Source organism: Protopterus annectens, chromosome 7.part0 (genome assembly GCF_019279795.1).
Source record: "Protopterus annectens isolate FY-2018-M chromosome 7.part0, PAN1.0, whole genome shotgun sequence".
NCBI classification, from domain to species: Eukaryota; Metazoa; Chordata; order Ceratodontiformes; family Protopteridae; genus Protopterus; species Protopterus annectens.
This window is the reverse complement of record NC_056739.1, coordinates 373,437,825-373,465,641: the sequence shown is the minus strand read 5'-3', so window position 1 is coordinate 373,465,641 and position 27,817 is coordinate 373,437,825. Positions and strand designations below refer to the sequence as shown.

The 27,817-nt window shown below is 36.0% G+C and overlaps 1 protein-coding gene across 1 annotated transcript in view; it reads right to left on the bottom strand.

Annotated features, from left to right (window-relative positions):
- PPM1J (protein phosphatase, Mg2+/Mn2+ dependent 1J) overlaps positions 1 to 27,817 on the bottom strand; it is a 463,759-nt gene that overhangs the window by 151,431 nt on the left and 284,511 nt on the right. Inside the window, exons 2-3 of the mRNA XM_044076937.1 lie at positions 18,698 to 18,842; positions 13,967 to 14,293 (exon numbers count right to left, since the gene is read on the bottom strand). Coding sequence (XP_043932872.1) covers positions 13,967 to 14,293; positions 18,698 to 18,842 — 472 coding nt within the window. The remainder of the gene's footprint in view (positions 1 to 13,966; positions 14,294 to 18,697; positions 18,843 to 27,817) is intronic.

Sequence of the window (27,817 nt, the reverse complement as noted above, 5' to 3'; positions counted from 1 at the left end):
TCTCCCTTCTCTTTGTGGTTTTGGTGCCTGGAGTGATGTAAGTTCCTCCTTGCATCTGCCGACCTCCCCATTGTTGAAGCCGGCTTCCTGGTTACAGGGTAGTGAAGGTGTAACCTCAGAAACGCCTCCCAAGTCCTACTAAAAAGAAGAATTTATGAGCACCTTAATGCTATAAGAACACAAGATAACAACAATGCACTTTATAAACACACTCTATCATATACACGGGCCAAATGGGGCTTTGTTGTCCTTGAGAAGGTTGATCAGGATGTGAGGGGGGGGCCTTGGGAGACTAGGACTGAGGTAAGAGAGTTATACTGGAAACTCCTATTAAAGGCAAACAATACACCGGGGCTTAATGAATATTAGTCCATTGCCCCTATACTTAGAATGAGGGCTGCAAAGCTGCAACAGTGGGTGGCTTTCCTAGCACCTTATGGCAATGTTGCAATGCATTTTAATTAATGTATTTTGATTTTACTATATAGTATGCATTACTTTGTTTTTTATATTTTATGTATTTACACAAGGGTGACTTTGTGAATAGACGCATATAGATATTTACATTCTTATAATCTTACATTTGAAAGAATTTTATAATTTAATTATATACATATATTTATTTTTATATTTAATTAGTGTACTAATGTAATTTTAAATACACATTTACATACATTAATACATTAGGGTATTAGCATTAGTATAGGAATTTTAAAAGTATTAGTCACTTTGAGGTTGGATTTACAGTGTTTTAAACTGTTTTTTTTTAAATTAAGTATATTAACCCATTAAACTATTAGTTAACAATTTTAAGGGATTATGGGAGTATATAAGGAGAACAACAGTTTGTGATTCAGTTGTACATCTGATGAAGTCTTGTTTGATGAAAATGCTGTGTGGGTAGTGTTACATTTATGTGACTGAATGAATGGCTATTATTTTCGAACTACTGCCTGTACTAGTATTTTGTCAACATCTGGTGGTGCCTGTTACTGAGTTTTTGGTGGTTATAAAGGCAACTTAATATCAGGAGATTTTAACTATATATTTGATATTTCTGAAACTACATACAAAAGACCACTGTGTACATCTGCTGTATCAAAAGCTTTAAACAAGTGGGTAGAATCATTTCATCTTGTAGACACTTTCAAATTTAAAGAAGATAAATCTTTGTTGTTTCCCTATCAAGATCACAGATTTGGTACCCAAACTAGAATAGATAAAATATTTGCTGCCCATGACTTACACTCTAAAATCATTAATTTCTCAATCACTCCCTGCCTCTTTTCAGATCACAATTCATTGATACTAAAACTTCAAAATGTGTACAAACCATTAATCTTTAACTCCAGAATTCCAGCATATATAACTAAAATTAAAGAGTTCAAACCCTGGTTATTATCTGAATTACAGTTCTTCTTGGATATTAATTACACCACATAGATACACAAAATAATGATATGGGACTCATTAAAAGCTTACATATATGGTAAAACCCTAACTTGGTATAAAAAAATCAGAGAATGGGATTCTGAATTATTAGATCTACAATCTAAACTTTTGTCAGTAAAAGCTGAAAAAAATAAAAATCATTTGGAGATGAAAAAGAAAATAGAAGTATTAAACAATAAATACAACAAAATTCTAACACATAAAACTAGTTTTAGAAAAACTAAAAATTAATACATTGGCCACTTCTCCCAAACATCTACACAATTTATCCACAAGAATCACAATACAATCAAAAGCTAATAACATTAAAAGTATCTTCCATGAAAAGAAAGGGAAAAATGTCTTGGATATAGATGACATTCTTGATGCTTATGGAAATCACTATATGGAACATTTCCAAAAAGAAAATATACGTATTGATCAATTAAATCTAGATGAAAAATGTTCAAATATAAAAAAAATATACCAGAAAATTAAAACTAGATCTGCAAGAACCCATATCCTACAAAGAAATTACAGATACAATAAAAGACGGCAAAAATAACAAAGCTCCAGGTATAGATGGCATAATTATGGAAATATATAAACTTTTTCCTTCAAAGATACTATCCCTCTTCCATAAAACTCTATTAGAAATTCAGTCACAAGCTTTAATACCACCCTCTTGGAGATATTCCTTAATCACAAATATCCTAAGGGAAAACAAATCTCCAGACCTCTGTACCTCATATAGACCTATATCATTATTAAATAATGACTATAAGTTATTTATGACAATATTAACTAACATAATGAATATACCACTATCCAAAAAAATAAATAATGATCAAACTGGATTTATATATCATAGGCACACACATGACAATATTAAATGGATAATTTCTGTTATAGATTATGTTAATAAAGAAACACTCATAATTGGCTTAGATATAGAGAAAGCCTTTGATTCCCTAAATTGGGACTATTTATTCAAAATCCTAATGCTATTTGAATTTCCTTCATCCTTTGTTCATCTCCTAAAGAATATATAAACAAATAATTTAGTGTATGTCAAGTTAGGTCCTTTTACCTGTGAATCTATACATATAACAAAAGGGATTAAACAAGGATGTCCCATGTCACCAATTCTATTTGCTCTGGCTATTGAAATATTGGCAGATTCAATTTGTAACAATATAAAAATCAAAGGAATAGATGTTTATGAACAATACAATTCTAAAGTAATGCTATTTGCTGATGACATATTACTAACATTATCTAATACAAAAGAGACATTAGAAGAATTAGATATATTAATTGACAAATTTCACATGACTTCAGGACTCCATTTTAATAAATCAAAATCAAAATTTTTATTTTTAAATAAAAGAACTGCAGACTAAGGGGGATCACATCACAGGACACAAATCTACCTTAAAATATCTAGGAATTGAGCTATGCAAGGATAATAATGAATTAGTCTAAAAAAACTACAATAATATCATCAATACAATTAAAATCTCTGTGGACAAATGGAACAAAATAATATTAACATTTGAAGACAGACTACAGTTAATAAAAATGGTTTTACTACCCAAGACTCTATATATAGCCTTGGCAATACAACTGTTACCAGGAAGGAATATACTTAAAGAAATAAACCCATGCCTAATAACATTTTTATGGTTTCCCAAAAGAAACAGAATATTTTTAATATATCATATCAGACCATGGAAACAGGGAGGATTAAACTTTCCTGATATAGAAACATATATAAAAGTATCAATATCTAAAACAATCGCAAATTGGATAGGTCCAAATTACTCTGCAAAATGGAAAGAATTACTAACTGTAATATCAATAAATTAATTTGATTTACAAAAAAAATGTCAAATAGATAAAAACAATTTGTCATGGCACATATTATGTATCAGTATGCAATATAACATAACTAAACCCACTAAAACTCATATGATTGATTATTACATTGACTCATTTAGGAAAATTATTAATGCAAATATAGATTTAAAAATCTGGTTTGATCTTTTAACACCATTTATAGTCACAAAGAACTTTCCACATAAAATATATAGAGAAATTATTAATTCCTGGGAACAGAAAGGATTTGTTTGTTGGCTCCAATGTATCAAAGAACTAAAAGTTTTAGATATGCAGGTAATAAAAACAACGTACAAAATTCCACAACAGGACTGGCTAACTTTACAGAGTATTCTGTCTTATTTGCAAGATTTAAGTAGAATAATTAACAATTTTTCATTTAAGAAATACCTAAATTTACGAAATATATGACTTTGACATGGGAAACGATATTTCAAAATTTTACAAAATATTGATAAACTATAAAACAACACCCAAACCTCATATTGGAAATATATAACAAAAGGGCACTCAATACAGTTAACTGAAGATATTAAAACAAATGTCTCATTATCTCGATAAACTATACATCCTTTACACAATACTGGAAAGTATTTAATTGGAAATGCTTGCACAGAGTATTCTTAACCCCAGACAGAATCAATAAAATTAGTTCTTCCATTAAAGGAATATGTTGGAGATGTGAGCAGGTACACAATGCAGACTGGAACCAACTTTTCTTTGATTGTGTTAAAATTAAGCCATTTTGGAATGGTATTAATAACTTTCTACAATCTTTATTTAATGAATAATTTTATTTAACTAAGGCTATTGTATTATTAAATGTGAACGAAGGTCCTCATTTGAATAGGTCAAACATGTATCTAATATGGACTATACTTGCAACTTCAAGGAAGTGTATAACAAGAAGATGGACTACAAACACAATACCAACTTTGAAAGACTTCTACAGCCTACTGAAGACCACAGCATTATTGGAAATTAAAATTAAAGAATTAAGAATTTATCCAAAGCCATTTATCAACAACCCTTGGGAAAAATTCTTATCATTGATTGACACTATACAATAATTTATCAGACACTCTGATAATGGATTGTACATACTTATAAAGTAACTGTATACATTAAGATCTGTTATAGTGTCAGGCTAATGTAAATAGTGTACATAGTTATTTAAGATGTTATGTATAAATACTATGGAATTAATTCAAATGTATTTAAAAAATAAAAAAAAATTGAGAAAAAAAAATCTGTTTTTAAGTCCTCAGCCAAGTAACACAAATGAGCTTCTGTAATCGTAATTCCTCAATGACTTTGTGCACAGAATAATCCACTCCTTATAACCCACACATAATATTTCAGGCAGTGTTATTAGCTTTGTGCATTTATTTATTTTTTTCATTTACTGGTTTGCTGATGGGGTAGTTTAGTTGTATGAACAGACATATCTTCTTTTGGGAAAAGCCAGAAGAAAAGACAGCACCAGATGCAAAACATTCACTATAAGCTGGATAATATGAAAAGTACTCAAAGTAAGTATGGCATGTAGCATTCACAGAAGTAAGATAGTAAGACAGCAATGTGAGCTGATGAGATATAATTTAAAAAAGCTACTTGATCTAACAAATAAAATAGGATTCACAGATGACATGATCTAATATATTACAAGATAGTCCTCAGCATATTTGTAGAAAAATATTCAATTGTGCTATTTCCTGCAAGTAGAAAAAAAATACTGACAATTAGCTCCTAGCTGACTGCACTCAGTAACACACACACACACACACACACACACACACACACACACACACACACACACACACACACACACACACACACACACACACTAACCTCCTGGATGAGTGCTTTAAAATGTATTTAATGGTTTGAGAAGCTGTCTTTTTCAAAACAGTATTGGAGAGGATGGTCATTCCAGAATGGGGGTGCTAGGTATGCAAAATACCTGGTCATGGTGTTCTAAAAACATTTGTGAAGCTCAAAAAAAATTGTACACTAAAAGAGTTCAGCTGCCTTATATGAATCTTCAAGGCTATAATCCTCCCTAGTAGCTTAGATCTCAAGTCCTTCGGGTGATGGGGCAAAAGGGAATCTCAGATATACCTGAACTACTATACCAGTTGCAGATAGTTTACTGCTACAAACATTGTTCAGATTGTCTTCTATTATACTACCATCACAGCAAATGACACAGATTTGTAATTAAGGATATCAAGCCACAGAAAATCATTTTTTTAGAAGTATTATTTACATTGGGAAGTCACATAGCAGCACAGATTGTTATCACCAACTGTTAATCTACCCACAGGCAACAAAGTATATAGAAAGGTAAATATTTTAAGCAGCATCTAAATAATTTGGTCTACATGCCTTAATATATTTTCTAGTTCAAACTGAAAAACAGTAATTTGATTTCTGGAATAATCTAAGCATGTGGACAAAAGACACCAAGGATATTCCAGTTATGTGCTTTAATGTTCTTTGCTGACTTATACTAATGTTCTTTGCTGATTTATACTAATGTTCTTTGCAGATTATACCTACTGGTTACTTAGGTTTACCTTCATATGGTTGAAAGCACATCCTTCGAATGTGCAGACATATGAACTGTTTCCGCGAATTCTGTCCCACCGACTTCCCTAAACTTTGAAAAAAAGTTGAAAGTCGACATTTCCAATTGCTCCACAGCTGAAACACGTGCTACCATGGGTCAAAAAGGGGGTGAGATTTTGTTATTCTGAGCTTCGGTTTTCGTGGTTTTGGGAATATGCAGTTTGCAGTTCGCGGCAGTAGTTTCGAGGATGTGGCTGTCGGACTTACGAAGGTAAGCCAGTTACTTATTGCTCTAAATGCCATTGGATCTGTATTGCTTTTATTCAAAGACTGTCAAAGCAATATATTTACTAATGATGATATTTCAAATAGGTGTTATTGCTTTAACTAATTTCTACTATTCAGCTGAACTTGTAAGACCAAATGGCCAGTCCAGAAATACTTTATTTTTACATGGGGGCAAAGCCCTCCCTGCCCTTCATGCCCAGTATTGTCTTCCTTTGAAGCCCCAGCCAATACAGTTTTGCTTATAACTTTTATTTATTTGTTAACCAGATAAACTCACTAGATATTATGTATTGTGGTGTGCACTAGCTGATTAAGTCTCTTCATTCTTGCAACAGGAAATTCATAACTGATGGAATCAAACTCAGGGCTGCAGAGTATGATTTGTTAGCAAGTCATACACTTAGTCCTCTGTGATAAGCTGCCAGACAAGACAACAGTATATCTAACTCTAAGGCTGCCAAGCCTCAAGGTAAATTAAATAACTATCACTAGGCTTTCTATTTTGCAGGGTGCATATGAATAGGTTTGTATGAAATGGAAGGGATGGAAGGTCTCCCAAACAAAAATAATTTATCCACACTGTTGGTGCTACATTCTCTTATGTGTGCTGTATTTCAACACTGTCAGTGGGCTGTGGCTGAAAATGGGCTCCTATAAATATGTTTCCTCCACAATATCAGATCTTAGAGCAAGGTTTCAGAGTCAAAAATGTATAATCCACTTTGATGTGAAAGTGGTCAAGTGATATTGGGGATAAAGTAATCAGTGTGGTGAAGTCACAAACTTACTGTTCCATGCTGTAGTCATGTTTCAGAGCTGGACTGTAAAATACCCCACCATCTGCTCAACGAATGAATGTAATTTGTCACAGTTATTTCCCTAAAACTTAATTATCTACAAATTCCAAGCAGGAAAAAAAAAACAAAACAAACAAACAAAAAAACAGCAGCAGCACTTGTGGGATATCCTTGTTAAGGTGGGATAGGCTGAAACTGATGACACAATTAAGTAAATATCCTTAAAATTTAAGAATACCACTCCTTTAAAGTCACGCAAAAAATAACAGATTAATCAAATGTAGGCAACTAACTATATAACTCTCCACAATACAACAGATACTTCATTCTCAACACTTTCATGGGCCCATATTATAGCCACTGCATAATGCTTTAAGTCATATACATGCTGAAGACTTAACAAGAACTCTCCACAAATACACAATTTGCTGAATATACATTGCAAATTTACCTCTCTTGGTCTTCTTATTTTTCAATCAAATAAGCATTCATGTAGGATAGTTGTACAAAAAAGCCTCTTATTTTATAAAGCTTAAAATGAAGTATATATTTATAAGTACTTTAATTCCTTGGTGAACACTGCTGTGTTTTAGAAATGGTAATCTCAGCCGAATGATAAAAAAGGCTAAGACAAATTTAAAGTTATAACTTTAAGTGTAGAAACTACCATGCAGTTTGTATCCCTTCAGACATGTGTAAACATTTCTATAGAATAAATTAGAAAAATGCAGCATTAATGACCAAAAGTTTGCTAAATGCATTTCAAAACAACAAAATGTGTTTATTTCTACATAAGACTTAAGCTCTATAGAGAGAAAGAAATTAATCACATACAGACTTTTAGTTAGCAGTAACTATGGTAACTAAACATTTAGTGGTTAGGAATATAGAGTAAGTACAAATCAGGGTTAGCATATTCTGACCCCTTTTATTTATTATTATAATATATATATATATATATAAATATATATATATATATATATATATATATATATATATATATATATATATGGGTCTGCTGCATTCTTTTGAATTTACGTTTCAACGAAATGTAAATTCGCAAATGGATTTACTCGAACGTGCGTTTCAATGAAAACACACTTTTGCGTAAATCTATGAAAAAAAAACACTTTAAACAGTTTTATGCAGGGGGGGCAAGCTAAATGTTGATGTACAACTAAGTTAACATGCAAACCGCATGTTTTTATTTATTTAACTAATTTATTTTTTATTTTGCTTATTTATGTGAAAGTGCGTTTTCAGTAAAACACACTTTCGCATAAATACACACGGACATTTACGTTTCGGTGAAAAGTAAATTTGGCAGAAGACAGTAGATCCATATATATATATATATATATATATATATATATTGTTTATTAAACAGCTTACTAGAACACATTGCTCTCACTGCTTTTAAATTAAATGCACAACTTCACCTGTAAAATACCTACACTGTCTTGGTTGTTTCCTATTTAGTGTGCAGCTGTATGTTTAATTACTTTAAGGAAGTAATGACCTTTTACTGTTAAACTTGCTGCATTTTACTGTTTACAATTTGGAAATGCACTGTTTCAGATTGACTTAGTCTGATTTTGTTAAAAATCTTACTAGAATACATTGCTGTTACTGCTTTTAAATTGGTACTGAGTGCTCTAATCGGTGTTCAGCTGCTGTGCTGTTTCAACCTGTGTTAGTTAGATTTTACTACTTAGCTTATTTTGAGTGCCTATACTGTTACTGTATCATGTGGAAACTGAGTGCTTTTACTGTAATTTTATGTCCTACCACCATGTTGCTCAGTTCTGTTGGCATGCATTACTAAGTAGCAACAAATAGCTGGAAAAGTGTACTGGCAATGAATTACTCTGCATTCTGTGAAATTAAGGTGGCAGCAGACTGAATTTCATATTACTGAAGAGGGTGACTTTCTTATTAATTATCACTTCCTGTTCCTTAACTAATTTACTTGATTAAGTACTGCTTAGCCGAACTACTTAAATTGTGGTATTTCTTTGCCTGTCTCTTATTTCCACTTATTTACTTTACCTACCCCCTTTTCTGGCTTCATATTAACATCTCTCTCTCTCCTTATAGTCCCTTAAACATATTCAAAGGTAAAAAAAACTGAAGCAACTGCCTGCATACAAGAACATGGAGAGTGGAACCCCGTACAAACCAGTAAAAGCCACTGCAAGTTCTACCTTTATCAACAGACTGTGAGCAGTGTAGGTCTATTATAATCTTCTCTCAGTGATACTCCTACTGATTCTTCTGCTCTGCACACTACTGGACCCCCCATTTTTCCTCCCATTTACTGTAACAAATATATACATTTTTCCAAAGCTTTGCATTTATTTTATATTCTTGTATTTTATTTATCTTGTATATCACATTTCTTTTATATTCTTATATTTTATTCTCTCATTTATTGTAACAAATATATACAGTTTCCCACAGCTGTACATTTATTTTATATTCTACTTCCCTTGATGCTCTAGTAAATCTGCTTTTGAATTCACACAGATAAACAGACACCTTTAGGTACTGACCTGAGCTAGCTGGTTGATTGTTTTTCTCTTCTCACAGCTTCCTCCAAGCCCTGGCTCTTAGCTCCTCCCTCTCTCTGTCTCCTAACATAATCTTATTGTAAGCTTCCCAGCCCTGTCAAACCTGTCTATTCCATCCCTCTTCCTCTTGAGAGTTTACTTATTCCTCTCCTGAGCTGTGGCACCATCTTTAAATGCTATAAACCTCTGCCTGTCTACATTCTGTTTCTGTCTGTCCCACTGGCATCCCTCAGTAGTGTGCACTTACTGCATATCCCTTTCTAAAACCCCAGGTATAACTACATTATTTTCCTACTTCTCAGTGAACTGCAGCTCCCCATTGGTGCATAAATAATAAAAACAAATAGAAAGGTAATATTGAAACCAAAATGATAGGCTGCCCTATTTCTGTAGTTTCTAACCTTCTCACTGATGGTTTTCTGTTTGGCAACTGCTGCTCCTCCCAGAAGGTGTAACCCACTCCGTTCGCCCTTTGGGCTCATTCTGCTCCCCTACCCTGCCCCCAAATTTCACCTGCCCCCACTACCTGTACTTTTATACATCCCCTGACTCATCCACACTCAACACCTCTCCAATCACAACATACCTAAGCCAAACCGCACCCACCTGTAGATCTACATCACACAAAACATCAACCCCTCCTACAATGCTCTACATAAAATCTCTCCCTATAACCACATTTGCCTTACTAATCTCTCTCTCTCTCTTCTCTTACCTATCTCACACTTTTTCCCAACTCTTGTCATAACTCTCACACACACTCCACTACATCTTACCATCAACCTCACTTTCCATCCTACTCATCCATCTCACATGAACTCTTTACCTCTAACCCAATCTATTTCTTCAAACCAAAACTGCTCCCAAGCCAACCCCTCCGTACTCCCCTCTTAAATGTGGTACCAGAAAATCACTACTCTCACACAACCCAAGCTACCCTTGCCCACCACACTGCCTCACTCTTCTACTCCACCACATGTCTCTCTCACTAGCTGGTGACATCCACCCTGGCCCCATCTCTAACATCAATCTCACCAAACTCTCCACTCAACCCACAAATTCAAAGTCCATTCACCTTACAACACTTAATGCACAAAGCTTAAAAAGCAAAATCCCTAACCTCCATGCCTGGCTCTCCCATAATCACTCCAACATTACCGCCATTTCTGAAACCTGACTGAAAACCTATATAAAAGATAGCAAAATCCTACCACCAGGTTTCCAAATCATTCACAATGACAGAGGCCACAAAAAAGGAGGTGGAGTAGCAATAATCTACCCCACCTCCCATACCATAACTCCCTACTCCAATAAATTACCAACCTTTGCCAACACTGAAATTATAATAGGTTTATTAAAAACAAACAACCACAAGTCCATATGTATCGCTGCCCTCTATATTCCCCCTGGTGATAATATCAAAACTCTTGAAAACATCCTGTCCTGGTTCTCCTCCAATATAAAAAATGAAACCTATATACTCGGTGATACCAACATCAACTGGAATACTATTAACTCTGAAGCTGCGTTCCATACAATCAACCTGTACAACTTCTCCCAGCTAATACAATCTCCAACCAGACCAAATAATGATGGTACCTCTGGTACCATCATTGACTGGATCCTAACAACTCACCCAAACCTTATCATCAAAGCCAGAACGTTACCTGATTCTCTCAGTGATCACCTACCAGCCTTCGCCGACTGTCTCCCATCTCCACTGCATAAACAACACCACTACATCCAAACCCGCAACCTCTCCTCTTTTACCCTCTAACTTTTTCCGAATGCTTAAACCATACTGACTGGTCCCTCTAAAAACCCTTCCTCTAGACGATGACATTTCCTTCTTTAACCACTCATTCCTAACCCTTCTCAATCAGCACGCCCTCCCTTGAACCAAACGCATCAAACCCAATCCCTGCCCACGGTTATCAAAAGATGCTAAACTAGCCTTGCACCAAAGGGACAAAAAATAGAAACAATATCAAAAACATAAAAACAGTAACACCCTCCTAGAGTATAAGCAACTACGAAACTCCACAAAAAAATGAATAATTCAAGACCGCAAAGCCCACTACTCCAAACTCCAGTCCTTGCACTCAACAAATCCCAAAAAATTCTGGGACTCCATCTCATCCATGCTGCATCCTGGCAACAAAGAAAACCCCAACCTCTCCAACCTTGAAACAGCCAGCCAGTTCAACTCATTCTTCATAGACTGCACAGCTAAAGTATCAGCCTCCTTCCCACCCCCTTCCTCCACCACCACCCCCTCCTGCCCCAACCACCAGCCCAATCATCAAACTTTCTCCACAGCCTTCTGTCTCAAGCCCATCCCCACAAGCACTATAAAAAGATTTCTCCTCAAACTCAAACCCTGCTGCAATGCACCCGACTACCTTCCACCCACCTTTCTCAAGAAATCTGCAGACAGCACTGCCTATCCCATCTCTATTTTTATAACTAGATCCATACAAGAACCATACATCCCTTCTATCTGGCGCCATGCTTACATTATCCCCCTCTGCAAAGGTGACAAAAATACTGATACCACCAACTTCCGGCCTATTGCCATCCTTTCCCCTCTTTCTAAAATACTAGAGAAAACAATACAAGCACAACTCATGGCACACTTAACTCTTAACAATTTCCTCTCCCCTACCCAACATGGCTTCTGCCCTGGCCACAGCACCATGATTGCCCCTCTTTCCTTTCTTGAAACCATAAACCTCGACCGCGACTCAGGCAAATTCGCATCCACACTATTCCTAGATCTGTCAAAGGCCTTTGACACCATCTCATGCACCTTACTTATAACTGAACTCTCCACCCTGCACCTCTCTCCCACCACCATTGCCTGGTTTTCCAGCTACTTGTCCAACCACCAACAAGCTGTCCAATGGAAAACTTCAACCTCCCTCTTCCCCCCCACACCCACAGGTGTTCCACAAGGTTCTGTTTTTGGCCGTCTTCTCTTCAACCTACTCATTAACAACTTTCATCAATCCATCCCAGACTCATCTATCATCCAATATGCAGATGACTCAACAATCATCTGCTCAGCCTTCTCCCCCTCTGAGCTCCTAGCAAAAACCCAACTAGCCTTCTCCAAAACAGAAACCTGAATGCAGTCTAACCATCTGGCACTAAATGCAAATAAAACCAAACTAATAGTTTTCCCCACCCAAAAACTCCATTGACAAATCCACATTCACCATACAGAGCCAAAACAACACTCTCCTTGAAATTGTTCCCAACACCAAGCTTCTTGGCATCATTATTGATGAAGAACTAAAATTTGACACCCACATCCACTCCACAATCAAGAAAATCCACCAAAAGTTAGGTATCCTCTACAGGCACAACTACTTCCTAAGCCCCTCTACCCGTCAAACTCTTGCATCCATGTTCCTACTCCCCTCCCTTATGTATGGTGCCCCTCTTTTCACTACTCTCCATCTTGGCCTTCGGTCCAAACTTGAATCCTGCTATCACAAGATCTCCAAATTTGCAACCAATTCAAAAAACTCATCCCACCACTGCCACTCCCTCCTCACCCTCAGTTGACTTGAACTACCCAACTACCTCAGTTACCTACAACTCATCATTGCCCACAAGCTCATCTTTAAACCTGCCAACTGACCAGCTCTCGCTACTTCCTTAAAACCTTACATTCCCAACCTCTCACTCAGATCCAAAAACCAAAATATCCTTCAGGTCCACAAACCTGCATGACCTCCTGGCCATCTACTGCTGTCCCACTCCTTAGATAAACAGTGGAACTCTCTCCCCACACACCTACGCAACCTACCTAACCATACAAATTTCAAATCTCAGCTACTCTCTCATCTTTCTTCCAAATGGGAATGCCCTTGCCACGCTCCAACTTAAACCCCTCCCCCCTCATTCCACCTTGCACTGACTCATCCAACTATCTCCACTATTACTTCACCCCACCTAAAACAATCCCTCCTCTACTAAAAACTAATTTTCTCTCTAATATCAATTGTGCTATACTCTCCAGTCTCAAATATACGATTACCCTCTCCATGCATAATATTTTCCTAACCTACTAATGGCTAGTAGCTATATATTTTGAAATGTTAAACCTACAATTGAGTTTATAACTAAAATATTCACTTTATGTAAATGTTGAAATTTCTGTATTGAATTATGTCTTTTCATTTTTGTAACATTCTGACAAGCCAGTTGCAAACATCATGGAGCTTATCTGTAAATGTTTAATTAGCTGTATGAACTATGTCCTTTTGTAACGTGAAATGTAACTTGCAATTATTGTGTAGCTTTTCTCCCCGGGCCTCCACTGAAAACAGGCTCTTCTTGGCTCAGTGGACTTCCCCAGGTATCAAACTTAAATAAATAAATATTTCAGCTGCATGCACTTACCATTTTTCTAAAAGCAGTCTCTATTGCACCAATCACTATATTTTCCTGAGAGACTTCCTTTTCAAGATGAAATCGATTCATCGTGTCATTTGGTGTCTGCAAGTCTTTTTCCAAAGGTTCTTCTCTGTTTTGTTCAGCTGGAGCACTTTTTATGTCATTGTCTAGGCAAATGGGTGGGATGAAAGATGGGTTTGCTAAGATGTCTGCAATTTCTCTCAGTTGTTCACAAATATGGAAATGGAGAAGCTTTGATGCCATGATAGCTGCGTCTGTTCCAGCATGTCCATCAAACAGTCCCCAATAATTGAAGGACATATTGCTCATACTCTGAAACAAAACAGAATATGTGACACTGTAGTGTGTATAGTCTATATCAAGCAAGCCTTCATATTATCTAAAGTCAGAATGGAATGCTTTATTCAAAGAGTCAGTCCTCTCAAACTGTATTAAAGTTAACAGAAATAACTGCATTTCTGCATATTCTTCAGGCATACTTTGTAATGTTGCTGTCCATTTCTACTGCTTGTTCTCTATTATCCACCTTGTCCATCATGCATATCTCTACAAATGCAAGTGCAGTACTAGAAAGTAAACTAACAGGATGCATATTTATCACTTGTTTATAAATGATTAAGAGAGACTAGTGGGTAGATGAGATCGAGACTTGCTTTTCTATTTTCTCGTATATATTTTTTTCAGTATTACCCCTGGAAGTTATGCCTGTTTTTCACCTAAGAGTAGAGAGCTTTGGCCTGGCTTAATGATATAAATGGAAACTGTGAGGCCAGACCTAAGTCTGATGTATACAACAGTAGTTCACTACCTTAAAATGTTATGCAATGACATAATGAATGACCAAGTCCTAAAAGTGCTATCAAAAGCTAAAAATACTGCATCGTTTGGTCCTGATGCATTTTAAATAGTATGAAGCATGATTTAGCTACACCCCTAACAACACTGTTTAATCTCAGCTTCCATGCAGCTTTGGTACCAAGAGAATAGAGAACAGCTGCAGTCATTTCCCTGCATAAGGGAGGACCTTCACAGACCCAAGCAATTACAGATCCATAAGTCTGACTAGCCTCATATGCAAAGCCATGGTAAGACTTAACATGGAACTAATTAATGCAAAAACATAGGGAACCTACAAACACTGGAGCCGTCTCAGTTTGGATTTGTCAAGGGCAAGTCATGCTTACTCAGCCTGGTGGACGTTTTTGAAAAGATCACAAAGCAATGGATAAAGGTAAAATAGTGCACACAGCACACCTTGACCTGGCCAAAGCTTCAGGCACAATTCCCCACTCAGGCATTAGTACTACAGGGTGCAGTCCTAGAGTAAATTTTTTGTTTCCAGTACATAGATTTAAATTGCTCTGGAATATAGACAAGGATGAACTTTGTTTTATGTGGATGGGGAGTCCGCTCCACTGTAGCAGTTTCATCTACAAGATATACCTGTCAGTAGATACCATTCAGTTGATGTTGCAGAAGAGGTACAGATCCCTATCCTGAATATTTCCGATGGCATCTGACTTGCTGATGTTTAGCAAATCTATCAGTAATGGGTCAGAGGATGCCTTGTATGCCAGGTACAGGTCACCTCTTAGCAGTCTGTAAGATACCAAGTACAGTGACAGAGCTTTGATTCTGTCCATGTAAGACATGTTGCTTAGGCCTTGTACTGATATGTGAAAAACAAGAGAAATCCCTTGGAAAAGTGCCAAATGTAAAAACAAAATAGTAGTATAAACATCCAACAAGAGGCACAGCACAGCAGAGCATTTAAAATAAAATACTTTTAATAAAATAAACACAGGTAAGCGCTTTCACAGTCAAAGTGCTTCATCACACCATAAAGCCAATCACAAAAACACAACCATGTATAACCCCAACAATTAAAAGATCAATCCATTTAGGCTATTTAATGATGTAAGCCTCTACACTTCAAATAGGGTTTTAAACAGACCTTCCCATTAATACCTGATGACTTATCAGCTTGTAGATTAATGATCCAATATAATTCCCTCAATTCAGTAAGGTTGCTTAAGTCACCTCCCCCATTCACTCTCTCAAATCACCTCTATGGCTCTAAAGAGGAACATATGTACAGCACCCTTCTATAAAGTATATTTAGCTATTGCACTTCTGATATCACCCATCCTAGTATAATAGAGATGCTCTCTTATTCTCTCATATAAAATGTGATTGCTCTTCCCCACATAAAAACATCTGCATTCTATGCAAGTAGCAAGATAAATTATATTATGGGTGTGACAATCTGCTGAAACATTAAATCTATAAAAACGGCCAGTACATGGATGAACAAAAATGTCACTAAGCTCTATAAAGTGACCAAAATTCTGCATTTCCTCATACCTTGTTGTATAGCTGGCTCTTCTCTTGGAGCCCAATGTATCCTGTAGCATAATTGTCTTTTTAAAGACTTTTTATTCTTATATGTAAACAAAGGTATATTGCCAACAATATCACCTATGGCTTCATTAGTTTGCAAGACAGACCAATTATGCCTAATTACACTATGTGTAGCTTCTATATTACTGGGGGCGGGGGCATGGCATAATGGTTAAAGTGTTTACCTTGGAAACACAAGGTGCAGGGTTTGATTCTCACATAGGGTAACTGGCTAGGCTTAAAATGGCCCACAAAGGCAGTTAGCCTAGTACTAATCTATGAACCTATGAACTGGTAAAATGTAAAGTAATTGGAAGGTCTCTACAGCCATCTGTTCGAACATTCAAGGTTCCATGTGCATAAAAATTAGAAAAATATGGCCTGGCCCTACTGGTCCTAAACCCTCTAGCAGATCTGCAAGCTTCTCTGATCTCCTGATCACTATATCCCCTGTGTCTAAATTCAGACATCAGATTAGTTAAATCACTTTCAGACCTCTGATCAAGGTTATTCAACCTTGACATCCTAAAAGTCTGTCCCTGCAAAATTTTCTTATAAAGAAAACTAGGATGCATGCTGCCTCAATGTAAGACTGCATTATATCTACAGCTCTTCCTAAAAAGTCCAGTATTGAAGTAACCATCAATGTCTCTCTCTATGGTGATATCAAGGAAATCTATGGAAGATTGAGAGACCTTATTAGTAAACCTCAGGAATGTGGTGGTAGTATGTAAATAATCAACAAATTCCTGTATGCTTTCAGATGTACCTTGCCACAACAGGAATATATTATCCACAAATCTTCTGTAAAACAAAATGGAAGATACCTGGGCATGCCCTTGAAAGACACATTTCTCCTCCCAGGATGCCAGAACTATGTTGGTGTAGCTATTCACACATGCCATGCCCACAGCTATGCCAACATTCTGTAGAAAAACAGGATCCTCAAACATGAAAGCATTACGATCTAAAACCATGTCTAGAAATAAACTTAACAAATCTATCAGATCAGCTGAAAAATCACTGTGATGCTGTAAATAGTCCTTGGTCATCTAAATTCCTATCAAATTAGGGATCACCGTAAGAACGTCCAGAGTCACTAAAAGACAATCAGTAATCACACCCTGGCTGCTAGTGAAAGCATACAAGACATTTAAAAAGTGTTTACTATCCCTTAGAACAAAAGAAACCTCATTCAAAACTTTCCCATGATGTTTTACAATAAATATAGAGAACAGTTCCATAATCTACCACCAACCATACACAATGGGCATAAGGGGTGGATTAGAAAAATTATTGTGAATCTTAGGAAGCCCTTGAAAAATGGGTATAACTGGATGTTCCACTGTTAAATAATTACTTAAACTAGAAGTTATTAAATGGCTAGTTAATCTGAAAGCATACTATCAGCATTTCTTTTTAACATTTTCACAAATTCTACATTAATAGACTTATAGACAGTAGTGACAACATCGCATTTTTATAATATTGATAGTCAAGGATCGCAACAGCCGCCTCCCTTGTCTGCTGGTTTGACAATAATATCAGCATCATCCCGTAACTGCTTCAGGGCTGTATTCTCATCCTTCATTAAACTGTAGAATCTATTGTTAGCTCTAAATGTCATATCAGCTCCATCATGATTAAAAACATCTAAAAAGGTCTGATTTGCATCTCCTGCAAAAAACCTCTAAGGCAAGATTTAGCTGAGGTTGAAATGAACTTGGCTTCTGAAAGCCAATAGAAAAATTAGCAGATGGACTGTCATCAGGAAAAATAATATTGATGTGTTGATCATCTTCAGGCATAACATTGCTTAGCCATATCACTTGGCATTTAAACTATTTTTTGTTTTTCTTAGGGCATTTCATAGTTTTATGGAAAAATAAAAGGAATTCAAGCATTTTATCCAATAATAAAACATCAGTGGTCATTAAGCACATTATGATGAAATGGAAAACAAATCTTCATGGTACATGTTCAGACAACTGAGGTGTACACCCTCATATGATCATGACACCAGTAGATGTTACATTACTTCAGATTTTTACATTTTAAAGTTCCACATTTGGGCCAAATGTGAGATACTATGCCAAAAGATACAGTCTATAAGATATTAAGAACATATTTTTGGTACAAACAATGAAACATACTCAGTTGATCAGAGACATGATAGCATGCAGGAGTAAAGGACAATGGAAAATGTAATATTCTTTTATGGAAACTTCTTTTGTTTAATACAATTTTCTTATTGTTAAATAAACATTTTCTAACATGGAGAAGTCAGTATGAAAATTTAAAATAAGCTATACATACCAGTGACGCTTGTTTGTCTGAGTTGTTAACATCGTCGATAAGTGGTTCATTATGGCTTGGAGTTTTGTTGTTTTTCTTTGTAATGACGACTACTTCATAGTTTGCCTGATCTTCATTGTAGGTACTCTTTCCTGAATTGATTACTCTGAAATAATAAGAAAAAAATGCAAACAAGAATTTCTTCAGATGGTCTTATGACATGCATTCTAAAAATCTCTTGTACTGCCTTAAATGTTTGATTATTTATTTGAACACAGAAAAAAAAATAGTTGATCGCGGTGCATGCTTCCTTTCAACTTACTTGTCATCAGCACTGACAAAGTAAAAAAAAAATATTTTGCAAGGTTACACTAATAGTTGTAGCTCTCAGAAAAGTGCAGTTAGCTTCTTTGACTGTGATTTGCATTCAGATGGCTGTTTTCCAACATAAAGTAAATAACATAAGAAAACAAACAGCATAAACTTGAAGAATCGTGGTAATACTTGTGTAACCATATCTAAGATTTAGGCATACTTCTTCAGCAGGAGGAAAATTAATCTGTGAAGTGAATAGCAGTAGGAAATTAGGATAACTTAAACCAAATGCTAAGCAGATGAACTTTTTATAAATATTTTTGCCTCATATAATGCTGACCATCTGTAGTTGCTGCTGCTGCCTCTCCTCAGTCCTCAGTTCCTGAAATCCACTTACCCTTGGACTTGATCTGATATTCTTCCTGGTCCTGATAACAAGAAGAGACTGATGTATCTTGTCATAGCATTACTTTACTGCTGCAGCAATTTTTGTAAATGATCTATCCATGTCCTGCCCCCATATTTGACATTCAATGGCTTAGTCATGAAGACTGCAAACATGTGGTGGTGCACACCCATGAGACCAGTCAATCCACGCTAAAAAACAGTCATATCCCTCAGTGTAGCTGAGCTAAAAATACTGCTCTTTTTCCACTCATCAGTAACTCCTAAATTGCCGTGCTCTCTATCAGAATCTAGTTTACCTGGGTTTCCTTTCCTCTGTGTTAAGGAGATGGCTAAAAAAAACCTTAAAATCACATCACATGTATCAACACAGTAGTCATCATTCTAACATGAGGCTTACTAAAAGATTAATGTGTTAAAGGTAAATTCAGGCCCGAGTCATAAATAGGGATGGTATCTGATGGAAGCAGCAGAGGCTCTAGCCACTTAAAACCACAACTGAGAGCAGATCAGTTCTCTCTACATGCTTTTTATGTAGGAAGAGTAGAACAGCTTGCTTTCACGTAAAGGAACAAAGCAAAATAAATGAGGAGTGAGGCTTAGGTTTACCACCTTCTGAGGTACTGAAATGGAGCATTTCTTTCTGAAAACATGACATTGTGTAAGGCAGTAAACACATTCAACCAATATGAATAATTTATCTGAGTCACTTATGTTGAATTTGTTTATTTCATGATGTAAGGCATTTTAGATAACAGCATATTTCTACAATATAGAAACAAGTTAAACATTTTTTCTATGAAATTTTCAGGACACTTGCCGTTTGTTGTACTTTTGTATGTCACAGCTGTCCAAGATTGCACTTTTCTGTATACAAAAAGAGGTGACAACCTTAGCCAAAATGAACATGGGGGCAATGAATTAGACACATTATAATTATCATTTCGCTTAGCACCACAAAACACAATTTTGTTCTAGAAGATACACAAAAAGTAGCAAAATTAGCAAGAGTGCTGATCATCAGCAAAATTTGTAAAATGGTGCAGCAGAATAAGCAAGGAACATACAGGGTCTGTAAGAAAAAATTAAAAACAATATATGCACATGAATATTAAACAAATGGCAAATGGCTTTCAATAGTATCTGGAAGAGAACGTGTTAATTATTGTGGTTTACAGACCATGCAAAATGAAGCAATAGCTACATACATTGCAGAGTCAAACAAGAATAAATTAATATACACAGCACACTTATTATTTCAGAGTCAAACAATTCCAAACCCTGACATCTCACAGATTAGGAAGCTATTCAAAAATTATTTTATACTGTTCAAGGTTTGAAGAATCTAATATGGACATGCTCTTTCATAATCCTTAGTTTCTTTGTTTTGAAATGTTCTTATATTAAAAACTGACAGCACATCTAAAATGTTTTCACCTTTGTGTGTGCTAAAATTATTCTAGTAACGGACTTCTGTCTTCAGGCTCTGTCAAAGCAATTCCTATCTGTTTGTTGACCTACCATTTACTGTTTACTTAAGGTTTTGTTTTATGATTGTGCAGGCATATTTTACAACTTTAGAAAAAAAAAAACAGTAAAAAAACAGCTGAAAACGACATAAAACTTTATTCAACAAATAAAATAGGACAACTGGTAAGCACTTTCATTCTATGCCAAGAACTTCAAAATATGTATTTGTAAAAAAAACTAGTTGCTCCATTCCATCATTGCGTGTGCTTGTAGTTTAGTAAGTAGCCATAAAAAAATGTTCTGACGTTTCAGTGGGTTACTCAAATAATCAGACTGTTAAAAGGAGTGTAAAGAATTAAAAATGAGGAAATGTGGACAGACATTCATAGGAAGATAGGTGCAAGGCAAACGCCATGGCTTTAAAAGATCAAACTAAAGAACATGCAAAGCAAAGCCCTCTGGGAAAGAAGTACAGAAGCATGCTATGTAATATGGAAGAGTGTAATTTTTGGAGATATGATGATAATGTCAACAGTCATAGTTTCCATCAAACTGTTGTGTAAGTTACTGGAGTAGCAGCAATTCAGGAGAGTATGACATCTGTCAGTTAAACTTTTGTGATGGTGTACAAGCTACAGGATACACCAGGGCTAAAAGTGGTGTGGTGACCTGCAGATGTGGGGTTCAAATATGGATACAGTGAGAGACAGGATACATCAGGGCTAAAAGTGGTGTGCAGACATGGGGATGTGGGGTTTCAACATCGATACAAGAGAGAAGAAGACAAAACAGACTGGCAAAGAGTCTTAAGAATGTAATGCATATCCATGGGAAGAGATTAAGATACACAGTTACTTATATAAAGTAATATATTTATTTATTTATTTATTGCATTTGTTAACTGGGATAGTCCACTGGGCCTGGAATGAGCCCATTTTCAGTGGAGGCCCAGGGAGAAAAGCTCCACAAAATTACATACAAAGTAAATATTAATACACATAACAGGAAATTGAGCAGTGCTATTCTATTGAATGAAACTGATAATAAAACAATAGTGAACAATTACAATAATGGAAAAACAGAAGTAATAAATGGCATATATTCAAGTAACACATGAATGAAATATATCTACAAGGTTCATAGTGTGTATTCAAATAATGCATGATTGTAGCATATCTGCAAGGTTCATAGCCGTGGGGAGTTAGGTACAGTGTAAGAGCAGAAGGAGATAAAATGGTTAAGGAGGGAAAGGGCAGGGTAAAGGGACAGGGAAGCAGTAAGTAGGCAGAGTGAAGGGAAGGAAGTGATAGAGGTATAACAGGAAGCAGTAAGTAGGCAGAGGGAAGGGAAGGAAGTGATAGTTAGAGGTATAACAGGAAGCAATAAGTAGGCAGAGGGAAGGGAAGGAAGTGATATTTAGAGGTATAACAGGAAGCAGTAAGTAGGCAGAGGGAAGGGAAGGAAGCGATAGTTAGAGGTATAACAGTAAGAAGTAAGTAGGCAGAGTGAAGGGAAGGAAGTAATAGAGGTATAACAGGAAGCAGGAAGTAGGCAGAGTGAAGGGAAGGAAGTGATAGTTAGAGGTATAACACTGGGGAGAGAAATCAGGAATTGGGGTTGCATGTTGGAGGACAGGAGCATAACCAATGCCAGGAGAGATGTAGTTTGAGGGATTTTTAAAGGAGACAGGATTGCTGATAGTTCTGAGTGAAGGGGGAGATTATTCCATGTCTTAGAGATAGTATAGGAATACAACATTTGATAGGCTGAGAGCTTAGGTTTCTCTATGGATAGTAACATTTTGTTTTAGGGCTTGAGGTGTCACTTAGGATGGTACATGGTGAGTATGGAGGAGAGGGAAGTGCAGGTTTCTGGGTGGTAGATTAGCTTATGGACTGTAGTTAATTGTAGAAAAGTGAGATAGTGTGGGGATTTGAGCCAATTTAGTTGATGCAGAAAAGAACAGTGATTGGTAGAAAATTTAGCATTTGTAGCAGATTTAGCGACTTTGTTGTACCAAGAGTCTAGTTTTGTTCTCAGGACAGACTGTAGATTGGTCAGGATGGGAATGCCATATAGAAGTGTTGGAAGTAGGAAGGATGAGGACAGAGCCTTTTTTGCACAGAGGCTAAGAAAATAGTTGTGCCTACACAGGCACCATGATTTTTTTTTTATGTTTCTGTAGATGTTAAGGTTGAAAGTTAATCTATCATCAATGATGACACCTAGCAATTTGGTAGTGGGTATGACTTTAATGATGGTGTTATTTTGGGAATGAATGGAGAATAGTGACTTGTCACCAGTGCTGGATTTTGTGGGGGGTAAATATTAAAAGTTTTATTTTATTGGGGTTGAGAGTGAGATGGTTCTGTTTCGGTGGAAGTAAATGCTTCTTGGGTGAGATGCTGTAGTGCATGGGGCAGATTTAGCAGAGCAGATGATAGTTGAGTCATCTGCATACTGAATAACAGTACTGTGGGTGAGAGAAGAATGAAAATTGTTGACAAATATGCTGAATATGAAGGGTCCCAGTACTGAACCTTCGGGGACACCTGTAGTTATAGTTATGAAGGGGGAGGAAGAGTGTTTCCATTTAGAAGATTGCTGCCTATTACTGAGATAGTTAGTAAACCACTGTAGGGTAGGGGGAGATAGACCGAGATTAGAGAGTTTTAGTAACCAGGATGGAGTGGGAGTGGGGAGTGAAGGATAACTACTAGAAAGTTACAGCAACTGTACGTAAACGAATATCTGGTAGTATCTGATAACATACATGAAAGAATTGTTTAAAGTATGGAATTTATTTAGGGTGGCTGACAAGTGGTCAGAGATAATAAAAGTGGTGCAGCCCACAGAAAACTGTATACTAAAGGATCAAAAGGCAGTTCAGTGGTTTTATTAAGGAGAAGACCAGCAGTAAAAAGATAATAAACAAAATAAGGCAGAACTAATACATTTAACTTTAAGAAGGTGGACTAAATATACTTAGTCAATCACCAAGTGAAGAAAGTATCGCTTATGTATCATTCATTTAAAGATAAACCATGTATTTAATCACTAATTTATTTTAAAGAAATGCAGTTTAGAGGTCTTCAGCTTTGGTTCTTATCACTCTACATCTCAAAAAGGAACCTGTACCCAAAGGATATGGGCTCAGCATTTTCTGCTGATATAAAGCAGTTTCTGATATATATGTAACAGAGAAGTGTAAGCAAAAGAAAGTTATGATTAACATCTTTGAATTTTAACCTTTAAGTGGTCACTTGTGGCACATGTTCTACTTACTGTACGTTCACTTGTGAGGGGCACGAATTACTTAATTTTGTTACAGTTTGCTTTAGGAGCCTCAACAGCCCTCTAAAGCATTGTTGATTTAAAAATTTTAATGCAAAAGTGACCACAATAATGAACATTATTGGTTGCCCTATTTATAGTATTTACCTTCTTGTCATATCCTATATCCGCGGTGGTGCAGCAGTAGTGTTGTTGCCTCACAGCAAGAGGTTCTCCCATTTGATTCTCAGCTAGAGTGCTTTCTGTGTGGAGTCTGCATGTTCTCCCTGTGGTCGAGTGGCATTCGAAAGACATGCGTAGAATGTAGACGTCCCTTCGTTGAAGGTTGGGTGTCGAGCTGGCACCTGTAAAAAAATCTACTGCCAATCATTAGCAGACCGGAGTTCCGCTGTGGTGACCCCTAACTGGGAAAAGCCGAAAGAAAAACAACCTTCTTGTCACATCCTGCACTAACCTGTCCCAGTCTGATCTGATGGAACCCTGCTAAACTAAAATGAAAACTGACTTACTTAAAGCATCAGCTTTTTGACATTTCACTCAGTAGCACATGACCTCTGTTACCAAACTCAGAAACCCAATGATGACGGAAAAATTCATACGAGTACATACCTACATGTATATATACACACATATAAACATATGAGAATACTGATGAAAAATGTTTTCTGACTTCTGAATATTATATCTAGCTATATACAGAGTTTTCTTCTACTTCCTCTCCATTCTTTCCCTCTCAGGTATTCTTAAATCAACGTACTAACCATGCCAATGAGTTTCATGGCCCCATGACTTCTCTGTGAAACAGGATTAAACTGTCTACCTTTAAACATTTTCCAGTTAGAAGATATTATACCTGCATTCCCTTCTCCATTCTCCCTCTGTGCTTACAAAAGGAATATACAAATACCTGCTCTGTAATTGATGAAATATCTAGTATTATAGGTTTTGGGAACAGGACTTATGGTGAGTTTCGCACCATATAGGTAGCCAAGTCATTCCTCATGGATCATGCTCCCTTATCCAGCAATGTAATTTATCATTCACACCCCCCACACACACACACACACACACACACACACACACACACACACACACACACACACACACACACACACACACATATATACATAAATATTTCATTTATCTATTTGTTTTTTCATTTTCTACTTTCAAATCATTTCAATATGTAAGCCACAGGTTTTGTAACACTTTTATGAATTCATCTAGTGTGGCTTTCCACTATAGTTCTGATGTAAGTCCGATTTTTTATTTAATAAGGACAGGTAATATTTAATAGTATTCTGGTAATGTACTAGAGATCATATTCACATGTTTTGTGTTTTAGTCAGTTTAATATTAGCATAGATTTTTGGACTTGGGTTTGTTTCATGAGTAATGTAAATTTTTGGTAGGTTGGTTGCAGCTGTGGTTTTATTTATATTACTTTTATTTTTAGTTTTTCATCTCAAATTGTTAACACTTAGGACAGGTTTTCATGAAAATATTTTTTGTGGGGGTAGAGATTGTGCATTTTTGTGTGTACACTATATGAAGCTTTGCTTTCTTCCCCTGTGTTAACTTAAGCAGGGCTGATTTACTGTGACAAGTTACACAGGCAGAATGTTAATGAATGGTTGATGACATGCAACTAATGCTTATAAATGCTTGATTATGTACACAGGGTATTAAAATAAAAGCAACTCTGTTATCTATTTCTGATAAAGGATGTGACAAGGGGTATGACAAAGTATTTGAGTGTCTGTCTATTGTTAGAATGTGTGATGTGTCTGCATGTGTACAGATGCAAAAAATGGATCACTTTATTTTGCACTAAATAGCAAAGATTGTATACATTCCAGTATGCACATTTGACTTGGCTCAATGATCTTTCAAAAACAAAAATTAAAAAATAGCCATAATAAAATAATTCAGGAAGAGCTGTAAAGAAAAGGGGGGCTTGTGCGAATTCTAAGTTAGAAAGAGATGTTTGTCCAGCAAAGTGCTGGCCATCCATCTCATTAATGTTGACAGCACTAATAATGCTGTGATGCTAACTCATTGTGTCTTGAGCAGGAGTCTTATTAATGCCCTTGTTTCCAGAGTTCTTGTAAGCTAGGAAACAATTTGCTTATTGAGTGCTTGTCTCCAAAGTTCTCTGGTAAAATCACCTGTCTTAACATTTACATTATCTGATAAATGATATGAGTTACAAAAATGTAAAATATGAAAGCTGTTCTGTAAACAATACACTGGTGATAGTACCACGGTTTGGAATGTAGATGCAGTATTTGTAGTGCAGATTTATAAAGGAAAAAATGGCACTTTATTTGCCAAACAATTATTAAAGTTATGCTCAACAGGTTATATTTTGTTAAATGTACAAGGTAGAACCAAGATATCGCTGGGGAATTGGTCACGTTTTTGAAAGCTTTTCAATGATGGATGACAACAGGGCTGTAACTTAATATTGTGAAACTATTATATGTGCAGGTACTCGCCTATGAGATGTTCCTTTGTACTTTTTCAACATTTTGATTCATCATTTTCTTTGTGTTCCTGCTGCTGCTGATGAACAGCTACATTCTGGGCATATTCACATCTCCAATCTGTTGACTATTTATAAATATTGAAGAATCTATCCAATTAATGTATATGACATTTACACAATATTTTAAAATAATATTAGGCTAAAAACCATGAGTGTCAGATGACAAGTACCTGTGGCAACACTGTATGCCTACATCATTGTATATGATGGCACCCTTTGTTTACCTGTAGGTCACACAGCTTTTATGAAATTAATACAATTATCAAAATGTAGCTAATACCCATAACTGCTTTACCAAAAAAAAAAAAAAAAAAAAAAAATTATCTCAGAATGTCTTTACACTGCCCACCATGATTTAACGTCATTTCTTGACACTCACTGGTTACATATACCACCCCAAACTAGAAAAGTAGCACTCTTCAGTTTTGCATAGTATAAACATGGGAACATATATTTATAACTTTCTGCAACTACCCATTAATAATCATCTCTGCATCTATTACTGACCATTTCACTTTATAAGCTTAACAAATCATGTGAGTTTATATGTCCTAACTTGTTGACTTAGTTTAAATATGAATCTCTTACAGGAATTAAGAAATTAGATTATGAGAAAACTCACAAGTATATTCATTTCATGAGTATAGGGAAGTCTCCTGTAAAGACAAGTGTACTCTTACAGGATACACAGGAACTCTGCTTTCCTGATTCACTATACTCTTGTTGTAAGCAAGAATATCTATAATGCTAGATGAGTTGACTGTCTTGTGCCATTCAAGTTGATATAGTTGAAAGACAAAATACACATCAACTTTATCTTGCAGAAAAATTATGGTACCAAGTTTGCAATATTCAATACCAAACCAGGATTTTAGCAAATGAACTAATCAAAAATGACTTCAGGTGAACAAGTAATGCAAAAAGATGTTTTTCTTGTTCAGCTAAAAATAGCTTCTCAAATTGTGGGCAGGATTCACGAAGCCTCCGTGTAAGAGTTACAAGGTTTACACTGAGGCTGCAGTTAAACGGTGTGACGTCAGCATTCCATGCATATTCATGAGGGCATGCTGACTCACACCCAAGGCTAACACGATCCGTGTAAGAAAGTA